The sequence below is a fragment of the Oncorhynchus nerka genome, linkage group LG7 (assembly GCF_034236695.1).
Source record: "Oncorhynchus nerka isolate Pitt River linkage group LG7, Oner_Uvic_2.0, whole genome shotgun sequence".
NCBI classification, from domain to species: domain Eukaryota; kingdom Metazoa; phylum Chordata; class Actinopteri; order Salmoniformes; family Salmonidae; genus Oncorhynchus; species Oncorhynchus nerka.
Window position 1 is genome coordinate 88,639,734 of NC_088402.1, and position 14,178 is coordinate 88,653,911.

The 14,178-nt window shown below is 44.4% G+C and overlaps 1 protein-coding gene across 1 annotated transcript in view; it reads right to left on the reverse strand.

The window, feature by feature from the left end:
- Positions 1 to 461: 461 nt before the first annotated feature.
- LOC115132532 (sortilin-like) overlaps positions 462 to 14,178 on the reverse strand; it is a 28,414-nt gene continuing 14,697 nt past the window's right edge. The window contains exons 8-19 of the mRNA XM_029665273.2: positions 13,457 to 13,584; positions 13,118 to 13,262; positions 12,431 to 12,586; positions 10,844 to 11,053; positions 6,530 to 6,698; positions 5,965 to 6,155; positions 5,567 to 5,756; positions 4,876 to 4,992; positions 4,385 to 4,496; positions 3,920 to 4,032; positions 1,544 to 1,667; positions 462 to 1,343 (exon numbers count right to left, since the gene is read on the reverse strand). Coding sequence (XP_029521133.1) covers positions 1,329 to 1,343; positions 1,544 to 1,667; positions 3,920 to 4,032; positions 4,385 to 4,496; positions 4,876 to 4,992; positions 5,567 to 5,756; positions 5,965 to 6,155; positions 6,530 to 6,698; positions 10,844 to 11,053; positions 12,431 to 12,586; positions 13,118 to 13,262; positions 13,457 to 13,584 — 1,670 coding nt within the window. The 3' untranslated portion in view covers positions 462 to 1,328. The remainder of the gene's footprint in view (positions 1,344 to 1,543; positions 1,668 to 3,919; positions 4,033 to 4,384; positions 4,497 to 4,875; positions 4,993 to 5,566; positions 5,757 to 5,964; positions 6,156 to 6,529; positions 6,699 to 10,843; positions 11,054 to 12,430; positions 12,587 to 13,117; positions 13,263 to 13,456; positions 13,585 to 14,178) is intronic.

Sequence of the window (14,178 nt, forward strand, 5' to 3'; positions counted from 1 at the left end):
TTCCCCCCCCCCCCCCCTCTGACTCAAACTAAACAGATGTTTTTTTATACTGCTTTAGGCAGTCACAACTGCATACAATGTTTAGATAGACTTATTCTATTGTTCTAATATAGCCAAATCATAACTTGAGTTAAAAAAAAAAAAAAAAAAAACGATGCATGATTTAGAAGGTGAATGTTTGAGTTAGGTACACAATTCTCATGTTCGGATTAATCCCTTTAGTTTAGAGGAGGAGGTTGATTCCTGCTATGAAAGCTTAGTGTGTTGATACAGTGGATCCAAACATGTTATTGCTATCCAACTTTAAATGCTTATAAATATTTCCACTTGCATCTTATCATTTAGGCAAAATAGTAAAAAAAAATAGTTAAGAAATAGGGTGGCTTGGTAGAGTAATTTTACCAAGCCACGGTAACTAACTACAACCTATTTACCATAGTCCCAACCCCGAATCACATCAATGAAAAATGAAAGATCTTTATGTAAGTGCAGGGGAGGGGGAAAAAAGGACATGTCTTCAATAGAAACGTATACGTAATATTTCCCAAGATCCCCAGTCCCAAGCAATGGGAGAGGCATGTAATAACCCGTAATGTCATCATGGTGCTGTTTACAGTCACTTGTTTTGAAGAGTCTAGGTACAGTAGATATTAAGAGAAGCGCCCAAAGACCATAAAACAGCTTCTAAAACAACAGTTCCATGATTCCAGATTCACCAGCATTCCAGAACCATCACATCCCAACAGAAAAGGAACTTGGAGAATACATTTTTTTTTTTTTTTTTTTTTTTTTTTAAATCAACCATAACAACCCGACTGGACCTCTGCTCTCCTGCTGAATTCTGGCTGTGTCTCACTCAGATCACAAAGCCTCATTGGATACCTCACTGATGAGAGCAGCACTGGAACAACTCTCAGGGGTTAGAGGTCAAGGGTCATGGTGGAGGGAGGGAAAGAGGAAGTAGCAGGAGTCGAAGGAGAGAACAGCAGCAGCGAGCCTCTGGTTGTACAGATAGAAGAAACGTGTTCTTTGATGTAGAGCAGTGAGCCTCAGGACAGACAGGAGACTAGATTCCTCTTGTAGCTGCAGGAGTCTCTGGGTTGTAAAAGGACAGACAGGAGACTAGATTCCTCTTGTAGCTGCAGGAGTCTCTGGGATGTAAAGGACAGACAGGAGACGAGTAGGTCCTCTTGGGAGCTGCAGGAGTCTCTGGGTTGTAAAGGATAGACAGGAGACGAGTAGGTCCTCTTGTAGCTGCAGGAGTCTCTGGGTTGTAAAGGACAGACAGGAGACGAGTAGGTCCTCTTGGGAGCTGCATGTTCAACCTGTTACTCCAGAAGATCCTACAGAAGCACAGAGAACAAAAACATTTCTATGAAAGTGGACTTTTCACAGAAAAGGACTAGAGAAAACACTGAGGCAATGGAGAGACGGCCATTCCCATACCCAAGTATTGACCTATATTGTATCTGTTGAGTACGTGCTAAGGACACACAAATAACCAAACAAAAAGGACGTGCAAGTGTTTTTATGGTAACATTACCTCGTCTGAATCGTCGTGGAAGTCGGCCATGTTTCTGGTCTGAGTGAAGTTGCTGTCTAGGGGTTCGTCTAGTCCCTGGGCCTCAGCATGATGCTGTAGGACAGAGTAGCTGTGTACCAGGAACCTGGGGGAGCCAATCAAAACACAGATACACTGAGCCCATTAAACCCCTTTCACATGATTGTTGTGCCAGAAACTAGGGTGCATGAGTAACCGGCTTAGTATAGCTTGGCTTGGGTCAGTATAGCTTGGCTCGGATCATTAGAAGCTCTCTACAGCTCTCCCCTAAACTACTGATCAGCCTCTTTGCTCTCTGCACTTCTTTGTGGATGTAGTGCCTTCGGGAAGTATTCAGGTCACTCAAGGACCTTCAGAGACTTGTCCCGAAGCCACTCCTGCATTGTTTTGGCTGTGTGCTTAGGGTCGTTGTCCTGTTGGAAGGTGAACTTTCACCCCAGACTGAGGTCTTGAGCAGGTTTTCATCAAGGATCTCTCTGTACTTTGCTCCATTCATCTTTGTCTCGATTCTGATTAGTCTTCCAGTCCCTGCCACTGAAAAACATCCCCACAGCATAATGCTGCCACCATCTTGTTTCACCGTAGGGATGGTGCCAGTTTTCCTCCAGATGTGACGCTTGGCATTCAGGCCACAGTGTTCCATCTTGCTTTCATCAGACCAGATAATCTGGTTTCTCATGGCATGAGTCCTTTAGGTGTCTTTTGGCAAATTCCAAGCGGGCTATCATGTGCCTTTTACTGAGGAGTGGCTTCCGCCTGATTGGTGGAGTGCTGCAGAGACGGATGTCCTTCTGGAAGTTTCTTCCATCTCCACAGAGGAAATCTAGAGCTCTGTCAGAGTAACTATCGGGTTCTTGGTCACCTCCCTGACCAAGGCCCTTCTCCCCCGATTGCTCAGTTTCCCCGGGAGGCCAGCTCTAGGAAGAGTCTGTGGTTCCAAACTTCTTCCATTTAAGAATGATGGAGGCCACTGTGTTCTTGGGGACCTTCAATGCTGCAGAAATGTGTTGGTACCCTTCCTCGGATGTATTGCCTCGATACAATCCTGTCTCGGAGCTGTACGGACAATTCCTTCGAAACTCATGACCTGGTTTTTGCTCTGACATGCACTGTCAACTGTTGGACATTATATAGACAGGTGTTTGCCTTTCCAAATCATGTCCAATCAATTGAATTTACCACAGGTGGACTCCAATCAACTTGTAGAAACATCAAGGATGATCAATGGAAACAGGATGCACCTGAGCTCAATTTCGAGTCTCGCAGCAAAGGGTCTGAATTCTTATGTAAATAAGGTATTGTTATTATTAGTTATACATTTGTAAAAATACAAAAAAAAAACTTTTTTTTTTCTCACTTTGTCATTATGTGGTTTTGTGTGTAGATTGATGAGGATTTTATTTATTTAATCCATTTTAGAATAAGACTAACATAACTAAATGTGGAAAAAAATCTAGCGGTCTGAATACTTTCCAAATGCATACCTGGTTACAACTGGACATACAGTACTAAAACAACATAATGAATCATAAAAACAGCTCTACTGTCCTGATATAAAACATAATGAATCATAAAAACAGCTCTACTGACCTGATCTAAAACATAATGAATCATAAAAACAGCTCTACTGACCTGATCTAAAACAACATAATGAATCATAAAAACAGCTCAACTGACCTGATCTAAAACATAATGAATCATAGAAACAGCTCTACTGACCTGATCTAAAACATAATGAATCATAAAAACAGCTCTACTGATCTGATCTAAAACATAATGAATCATAGAAACAGCTCTACTGACCTGATCTAAAACATAATGAATCATAAAAACAGCTCAACTGACCTGATCTAAAACATAATGAATCATAAAAACAGCTCTACTGACCTGATCTAAAACATAATGAATCATAAAAACAGCTCTACTGACCTGATCTAAAACATAATGAATCATAAAAACAGCTCTACTGACCTGATCTAAAACAACATAATGAATCATAGAAACAGCTCTACTGACCTGATCTAAAACATAATGAATCATAAAAACAGCTCTACTGACCTGATCTAAAACATAATGAATCATAAAAACAGCTCTACTGACCTGATCTAAAACAACATAATGAATCATAGAAACAGCTCTACTGACCTGATCTAAAACATAATGAATCATAAAAACAGCTCTACTGACCTGATCTAAAACATAATGAATCATAAAAACAGCTCTACTGACCTGATCTAAAACATAATGAATCATAAAAACAGCTCTACTGACCTGATATAAAACATAATGAATCATAAAAACAGCTCTACTGTCCTGATATAAAACAACATAATGAATCATAAAAACAGCTCTACTGACCTGCCACCGCAGACATACTTCTTGACGATGAGGACCCCAGCTATGATTGCGAGCAGCACAATGATTAAAACAGTCACTATGATGGGTGCAGAGCTGGACAGATGGCCGTCCATCTGTAGGAGCGGAGAGATACAGAGAGAGATAGAGAGAGTAGAGTAAGACTTACAGCAAATAAGAAAGTCATGTTAACATTACTACTGACAGTGGTGCAGCATCACCTCCATAGTCATGTTGCAGTGGTCAATTATTACATAACAGGACCAATGAGATATATTGGTAGTCTGGGGAGTTTTGACTCCACCCCCAGCAGGCTAAACTGGTTGATAGAACATCATTATGACCCAATTCAACTGGATGTAATTGACTGCTTTTCTGCTAGGAGTCAAAACACACCAGATCACCAATGGATTATGGTCCATCGTAGACCAGGACCAATGAGATTCACTAACATATATTTCTACTAACCAGTAGTTCCTGAGGTCCCAGCAGATCACTGACACACCTCTTACTGAGGTCGATCTCTTTTCTCTCCGGCTCTTTTCCTCCCTCACACTTATCCCCGGGGATCTTCCTATAGCTGTGGACCATGAGGACATGCTTAGTGGTCAGTCGTGTATCTTAATCTTGTTTATTGTTTACTCCATGTGTAACTCTGTGTTGCTGTCTGTTCACACTGCTATGCTTTATCTTGGCCAGGTCGCAGTTGTAAATGAGAACTTGTTCTCAACTTGCCTACCTGGTTAAATAAAGGTGAAATAATAAAATTAAAATAAATACAAAATGGAGGTAATGGAGAGGTTTGGTGAGCCACACTTGTGTGATGAGTAGCTTTGTCTGAGACTTGGAAGGCTTGTGTTAGCATCCCCAAGCTAATGCCTAGGCTTTCACTCAGTGGGCTAACACGGTCTCGTTATGCACAGGAGACCCAGGTTGGAACACAGAGACTAAAGCCTTACCCTCTGGTCTGCAGTAGCTCCTCCTTGCCTTGCAGACAGAACTCCAGAAGGTGGCCCTTCAGGTCCGGCTGCTCCACACACTCAGAGCTGTTCTCTTTACGATAGTACCCAAAGTCACTAAAGGTGGGGCAGCGTGGAGCAGGTTAAACAAGGACAGACCGGGTGAGACCGGGGCAGAGACAAACAGGATGGGAGAGAGAGCGGGAGGGAGGGATAGACCGGGACGGACAGGGACAGACAACATTGTGAATTGTTTGGATGTTTCTGATGTGCTGACCTGAACAAAATAAATTAATCTAGTCTAGTTGAATCTATTCTAGTCTAGTTGAATCTATTCTAATCTAGTTTAATCGAATCTAGTCTAGTTTCATCTAGTCTAGTTGAATCTATTCTAATCTAGTCTAGTTGAATCTAGTCTAGTTGAATCTAGTCTAGTTGAATCTAGTCTAGTTGAATCTATTCTAATCTAGTCTAGTTGAATCTATTCTAATCTAGTCTAGTTGAATCTATTCTAATCTAGTTGAATCTATTCTAGTCTAGTTGAATCTATTCTAATCTAGTCTAGTTTCATCTAATCTAGTTGGATATATTCTAATCTAGTCTAATCTATTCTCCCTTACAATACACAACTGCAATATGCCCATGGATTTACAGTTTACAAAACAACAGTTGAAGTAATTGAACCACTGACCACAGAAAGTCATCCAGGGTGCAGAGGCAGGGGGTGGGTTGCTTGTTGACCACATAGTCCCGTCCGTTCCAGCAGACCGAGGCCTTCCTTAGACGCAGTAACTTCTCTTTGTAACCCAGCATACAGCCGTCGTTAGGGTCGCTGATGTCATCAGAGTGTGCCAGCCACTGCACGTAGTCCTGGTCCTCACCTGAGAAACAGACATGAGGCTTTTGCTCAGCGGGCCGACACAGTTCTTTGAGGTGTGAAAGACAACCAGGTTTGAACCCCAGTCAGTCCCATCTATATTACATCAGTTTCCTTTAGACTGGTAATGCGGATGTGTAACCAGGCCAATACAGTGCAGCTCAGGTTGGCTAAGTAGTGTGAAGTGTTTAATTGTATCTCCTGGTACTCACAGGTTCTAGTGAGCAGCTCTCGGAAGTCAACGGTGACAGATACCCAGTACTGACTGAGCAGAGAGTCTCTGTAGCCCCAGACACTGACGTTCATAGACCTCGCCCCCGGCTCCACCGCTAGCCCTGTGAAGTGGATGGGATCGCTGGTGAACTGGTGAACGTGCCAGCACTGGCCCTCGTCTGTGGAAAACCTGACAGGAAAGAACACATTACCCTACGTCAGAACATTTGCCACGAGGTGTGTTAAATCGTAACGTGATTTTCTATGGAAGCCCTAGCAGATGTTTCAGTTCTTTCTCTTTCTTTAGGTTTTTTTGAGGCCTCTGCATTCTAGCCTGGATACCAGTATTGTCTTACAGCAGAATAGCCTGAGACTGGTATCCAGGCTACCTGCATCGCCTCACCCTCTGAAATGACTCCCTGGCCTATTCCCTATATAGTACACTACTTAGAACAGAACCCTTATTTTTCCTATATAGTACACTACTTAGAACACATAGCCCTTATTGTTCCTATATAGTACACTATTTAGAACAGAGCCCTTCTTATGGACACACAGACGTACTTGATGTCTTTGATGAGCTGAGCAGAGTGCTCCACGGCCACCAGGAGTCCACCAGAGTCCAGGATGGCATAGTGGTGAGGTCCCTCAAGGGCCTGTAGCCAGGTGTAACCTCCATCATCTGACACGAATACGTCCGGCTTCATCACAGAGATGGCATCGCCCACACTCCCTGAGAGGTTAGGGGGTCAGAGGTCAAGTAAAATAGACAGCAAGGTGTAGGTCGTCTATGCCCATGAGGCATTTACAAGTTATATTCTTCAAGAATCAATGGCTATACAGTATATCATATTTTTAAGTTACATTTTTTTTAACAAAAATTGATGAACCAATCCCAGACTGACCCTTTAATTATATTCAAATATATTCATTATATGGTAAACCTTCAGCACCATTTGACCTGGAAGGAAAAACTCCCAACGATACCCATGACACATCATTAGCACACAACGTGTTATATAGTGGCGTGATATAGATTACATTTTGCATGTCAACATTTGCATATCGGGTGTGGTCCATCAATGTAAAGACACAGGCGTGTGTGTATTGCAGCACTCAAGCGTCATCTTGTCTATGTAATGTCAACACCTTCCAGACCAGAGGAGAACTCCCTCTATTCAGGTGTGTTCCTTTTATTTCTGACACTGGCTAATGTAAGAAAGGGTTAGTTTTGTGGAATTTAGATGTATCAGATGTGATGAATAAGATGGAGTTAATTTGATAACATTTCATTTAGTTAATACGATAACGTATCATTTTGTGCTGCTAATATCGATTGATTTCCTGAATTGACCGAGTAGAAATAGAATTGACTCTTGACATCCTTTGATTGATTCATGTTTTACCGTGGCATCGCAACAGGACCAATGCAAGTAACAAATCTTTATTACTGTCGAAGCGTATTGAAGCCCACAACACATTAACAGAGACAAACAGAACTTTCAGTTAGCTGACTTTTAAGTGAAATCAATCTCATCCTGAGTGTCCCCACCAATGGCTACTTCCTGTGGCTGATAGTGACCGGAGCGAGTTCTTCTTCTCTCAACCTGGCCGTGTGTCCAACGTCCTCTTCTACCAGTCTTCCGGTTTTCTTCCGTTTTCAGCATACCACATCAAAACAACTGCAGTCTCAAGTCTTGCAGCGTTTGGTATGGGTCTCTTGTTCACTGGTCGACCCCTGTTCCAGTGCTGCATCTGCGTGGAGCACAAACCCCTGACACAGCTAGGGTGAGCGGTTGTGGTGTTGCCTGGCTGATAGTTCTGGGGGCCGGTTTGTTCGGTGTGCTTCTGATTGGAACTATGCTGACGTCTGTGATGTTCTGCTGCCTCTCAGTTCTCAGGGTTCTGAAACAACCTGGGCCGGGGGAAGGAGACAGGGAGGGGACAAATAACATGAAGATGAGGACGTTCAAGATCATTTCGATTATCCTGGTGAATATGTTGGTGAATTACCTCCCTGTGATTTTAAATTATGTCTTTGTCCATCGTCCTCAACCATGTTGAAGCGCAGTACTCACATTCCATTGGCTTGACCATTAATGTAATCACCGGGTTTGTGCAGCCCCTGCTCTGCCTCCACAGGGCAGAGCAGATCTCTACAAAGACTCAGCCCTGCCACTTCCACGCTGCCAGATCGTAACCTCTGCTCAGTCAGTTTGCTGTTCAAGATGTTTGTTCCTGCATAGAGCTTGTTATGATGTTGTGCCAGTTCTTCCCCTAGCCTGACACTGCTTTTCTCTGCGCTACAGTTCCATCCGCTCTGACTCTGGTCCCGGTCTCCAGTCCCTTGTCTCATCAGTCCTGCTTCCCTGCTCTACTGCTTCCTTCGATTCCGCTCTTGACCTGCCCCTACTCCCCTTGCCTCAGTTACTGGTTCCCTGCTACCTGCCCAGGTTTCCCCTGGCCTGCACTCATCTCCCCCCCTGCTTTTCAATAAATACCTTAGTTACCTTATCCCTGTCTCCTAGTCTGAGTCTGCACTTGGATTAACCTGCTCCACCCCACCTAACAGTAAGATCTGGCCACAGATAGGAACCCAGCAGACTTAGATCCTCTCCACCAAACCCTCGCCGGCCAAGGCGCCCCGCTCGAGCAACATGACCAAGCCCTGAAAACCCTTCTGGAGCACGTCAAGGAGTTTTCACTGAGCTTTTCTGACCTGCAGAGCAACAGCCCTACTCTTACGCTAGCGAACGGGCCAATATTTCCTTCCTGATTGGATGCCTCTGTGGAGCAGTGCTTTCCTGGGCTACGGTGTTATGGTAGAAACAGTCCCCCTTTTGCTTTCCTACTCCAGCTTCACAGAGGAGATGAAGAGTCTTTGACCACCCTGTCTGCAATAAGGATGCCGCTAAACGACTTCTGTCCCTCCGTCAAGGCTCCCATAGTGTCACTGAAATGGCAAATGAGTTTCGCACCCTCACTGCTGAGAGTGGCTGGAATGAGGTCCACCCTTCAGGGAGCATTCCAGAATGCTCTCACTGAGACTATCAAGGACGAGTAGGTGTCCAGGGATGAGCCTGATGGACTCTATGAGCTCATCTCTCTCGCCATCCGCATCGACAACTGTCTCCGGGAGCATCAGAGGGAGATGGCAAGTAAGGTTGCATGCCCCATAACATCTGCTTCCTTGCCTTGTTCTCCTTCTCCGACTGCCTCCCTTCCCAAGTCTCTTCCAGAACATGAACCCATGCAGCTCGGCCGGGCCCGTCTCTCTTCAGAAGAGATGCAGTGCCGAATCAGCACTAGGAGCTGCCTATACTGTGGCCAGGTTGATCACTTTGTCTCTACTTGTTCCCTGCGTCCAGCAAAAGAGGTGGCTCAGCAGTAGTGAGGGATATACTGTTGAGCCAAATTGTCTTTTTGGTAAATAAAAGGATGGGTCACTGAGGCCGTGCATAGACGGCTGAAAAATATCCCAGTGTGGGACAAGTAGCCACTCATTAGTTCTGCTTTTACCCCCCTCCATGGTGCCACGGTGTTCACCAGACTCGACCTCCGGAATTCCCATCACCTTGTCCGCATCATAAAGGGGGACGAGTAGAAAACTGCGTTCAACACATCACTAGGCCACTGAATATTTGGTCATGCCTTTTGGTCTTACTAACATTCCTACTGTTTTCCAGAACCTAGTCAAGGATGTGCTGAGGGATGTGATTGTACGCTTTGTTTTGGTCTATTTGAACGACATTCAGATTTTTTGTTAAGGATGATGATGGCTCACCAGCAATATGTTCTCCAATGGCTGTGGGAGAATAAGCTTTTTGTTAAAGTTGAGAAATGTGAGTTCCATGCTTCCTGTGTCTTTCCTGGGTTATATTATTGCACAGGGACAGTTGCGACCCTGCCAAAGTCATGGCAGTCCGAGTGGCCTGCGCCTTCTAACCTGAAGCAGCTACAGCATTTCCAGGGGTTTGCCAATATTTACAGACGTTTCATCCGCAACTACAGCCGTCTGGCAACACCTCTCACCTCCACTCCGTTCCACTGGACCCCGTTCCTGGAACTTCCACTCCTCACTCAGCCAGACCCAAAACTCCAGTTCATCGTGGAGGTGGACACCTCCGACACAAGGGTAGGTGCGGTTCTTTCTCAACATTCCCCCTCTGATCAGAAGCTCCACCCATGTGCATTCTTTCCCCGTAAACTTTCACCTGCAGAGAAAAATGTTGACATGGCATTCCCACTGACATTGTTTCCGACAGGGGACCCCAGTTTACATCAAAGGTATGGAGATCCTTCTGTTCAGCTCTTCGTATCAATGTCTGTCTTTCTTCTGGATATCACCCCCAGACCAACAGCCAGACCGAATGGCAAACCAGGAGATGGAGACTGCCCTACGCTGCGTGACTTCTGGTAACCCTTCCTCCTAAAGAGCCCAGCTACCCTGGGTTGAATATGGTGTTTCCTCCGACACATTGGTGTGGCTGGCTTCGGGTTAAGTGGGCATTGTGTCAAGAAGCAGTGCAGTTGGGTTGTGTTTCGGAGGACGCACGGCTCTCGACCTTCACCTCTCCCCGAGTCCGTATGGGAGTTGCAGCGATGAGACAAGACTAACTACCAATTGGATACCACAACCGGGGTAAAATAAAGAGCGTCTGCTGAATGACTAAAAACACATTGGGTATTATCACAGAGATTGTATCGCCCACACTCCCTGAGGGCGGGAGTCAGAGGCTAGGGGTTAGGGGTCAGGAGATGGTCGAGCCTGGAACTCCGAGTGTTAACGCTTGATCAGACTCCGGCACGACGACCTGGCTTTTTTTGCTTGACAGAGTCATGAACAGGTGAATGACTAAGGAGATGTGTGTGATTTACCGTGAGCCATGATGAGTCCTACAGCGTTTGGTTCACTGAGAGGCAGCATGGGGACGTTCAGCTTCATAGCCGCGCTGTAAGCTGCGTGGATGTGGAGACTGCACTTGTCGGGATCTTTGGCTGTGGAGTCACACTTGGTGTTGGCAGGTTTCTGCAGGGGCACCCATTCCCCTCCCTGGTCGAAGGACACCACGGACTGCACCAAGCCATCTAGACAACACCACAACAAGAGACATTTACACCCCCCCAACAATATTTATTTGGACAGCGCGGCTATTTCTTTTATGTATTATTTGTCTCTATACTCCAGCATTTTGGATTTTCGATCAAATATTTCATGAGGCGACAGTACAAAAATGAAAGCAATTGATGTGTCGTGTTCCTCCATTTGATTAAGCATTTGGACAAATTCACATAATGTAAGAACAAGGATCCCCCCCAAAAAAAAAAAAAAAATGTACTGAGAGGTTAGCATGTCTTGGGGGTATGATCCCTTACAAGGGTATGATCCCTTGTAACTTTCTCACTCATCATTATTCCCAATTATTTTCGCTAATCATGGTAGCATCCACTTTAAAATGTGTTTAGAAATATATTTTAGTCTTATGTACAATAAAAGTGACTCCAAAATGACACAATACATTATTTACCATTAATTTCTATTGGGCGCACACATGTAGTCATTGTATGCTAGGAAAATGAGACCAAATACTAAACTTTTGACTACATTATAATACACACAAGTGAATTTGTCCATATACTTATTACATCTTCAAATGGGGGGACTAGATACATAAAGTGCTTTCATTTCTAAACAGTAAAACAAATATGCATGGAAATACCCTAAAATAAAAAGGTGACATTCTGTACTGTCGCCTCATATGAAACAAATCCCAAATACTGGCGTAAAGAGACTAAAAGTTGTAGCTTCACTGTCCATATAAATACTTGTTTTTTTATTTAACCTTTATTTAACCAGGTAGGCCAGTTGAGAACAAGTTCTCATTTACAACTGCTACCTGGCCAAGATAAAGCAAAGCAGTGTGACAAAAACAACAGAGTTACACATAAACAAACAGTCAATAACACAAAAGAAAATAAAAATAGAAAAATATCTATGTACAGTGTGTGGAAATGTAGAAGAGTAGGGAGGTATGGCAATAAATAGGACCTAGAGGTAAAAATAATTACAATTTAGCATTAATACTGGAGTGAGATGTGCAAATAGAGATACTGGGGTGCAAAAGAGCAAGAGGATAAGTAATAATATGGGGATGAGGTAGTTGGGTGTGCTATTTACAGATGGGCTACGTACAGGTAGAGTGATTGGTAAGCTGCTCAGACAGCTGATGCCTAAAGTTAGATGGAGTGTATATATAACCCAGTGTATATATGGGTCCACTGCTCTTCCTGAGCTGCTGTAGACATGCAGCTGATCTCACACTGAACAGCTAAGGAGAGTCATACTGGGCCTCTGGCATATAATACACAGGAGTCTGAGGACATAGGAGTCTGAGAACACAGGAGTCTAAGTGCTCTGAGTGTTGGAGCATTTAAAGCAGGTGTGTGTGTGTGTGTAGTCCCTACCCTCTGCCAGTATACTGGTGATGAAGACCCCTCGTAGAGAGGTAATGTTGGTGAAGTCAGTGTCTCCCCCTGTGGTGGTGTAGAGGTGACGCTCCAGAGACTTGGAGTACACCGTACCCCTGTCGTCTGACACGTAGATGCTGCCGTAGCCTGTGTCTGGGGACATATAGGAGAGAGACAGTTCTATTACTGTATTAACTAGAGGGACAGGAAGAGGACAGAACATTGGTCCTGTTAGGGTCATATCCAACATGGTTAACTAGAGGGACAGGAAGAGGACAGAAAATTGGTCCTATTGGAGTCATATCCAACATGGTTAACTAGAGGGACAGGAAGAGGACAGAACATTGGTCCTGTTAGGGTCATATCCAACATGGTTAACTAGAGGGACAGGAAGAGGACAGAACATTGGTCCTATTGGGGTCATATCCAACATGGTTAACTAGAGGGACAGGAAGAGGACAGAACATTGGTCCTATTGGGGTCATATCCAACATGGTTAACTAGAGGGACAGGAAGAGTACAGAACATTGGTCCTGTTAGGGTCATATCCAACATGGTTAACTAGAGGGACAGGAAGAGGACAGAACATTGGTCCTATTGGGGTCCAACACGGTTATTTAGTGAGACACTGTGTGGAAATACTTTATGGTGAAAAGAAAGACCACAGTATGGGTATTGACTCACCTCCTGGTTCGTCCACGTGCATGAACACCATGTCCTCATTGGCTGCCAGGATAGAATAGAACTCCTCGTGGCCAACCGGAGGCAGCTGAGCCATGTTCCACTCCTCCCCCTGGTTAGTCGACACATGGATCCTCCTCAGAGTGCCCTAGGGGAGGGTCGTAGAGAGAGAAACAGAGAGAGAGAGAAACAGAGAGAGAGAAACAGAGAGAGTGAAAGAGAGAGAGTGAAAGAGAGCGTGAGAAGGGCCTTAGGCTTAGTGAACAAGCCTACATTCAAAGCAGGAACACAAACATTATGCAAACAAGTAGACCACACACACACATACTTCCTCATACTTACAGTTCCAGTCATAACAGAGGCAAACAGAAACTTTCCCCCCAGGCCGAAAGAGAAGATCTTAGTGGCAACAGTCTTGATGGTCTTCCCGTAGTCCGTCGTCCTCCTCAAGTCCAGCATCCCCATGTCATCTGAGAGGGAGACAGATGTTCTCCTTATCCATTCTTAAAGTTAGATGTCAACTTATTTATCTTGCAATCCAGAACCACATTAACTATTTATGACAGTCTGTCACAAGAGGCTATAGAGACTACAACGACTAGAGAGACTACAACGACTAGAGACTACAACGACTAGAGAGACTACAACGACTAGAGAGACTACAACGACTAGAGAGACTACAACGACTAGAGACTACAACGACTAGACTACAACGACTAGACTACAACGACTAGAGACTACAACGACTAGACTACAACGACTAGACTACAACGACTAGAGACTACAACGACTAGAGAGACTACAACGACTAGAGAGACTACAACGACTAGAGACTACAACGACTAGAGACTACAACGACTAGAGACTACAACGACTAGAGACTACAACGACTAGAGACTACAACGACTAGAGACTACAACGACTAGAGACTACAACGACTAGAGACTACAACGACTAGAGACTACAACGACTAGAGAGACTACAACGACTAGAGAGACTACAACGACTAGAGACTACAACGACTAGAGACTACAACGACTAGAGACTACAACGACTAGAGACTA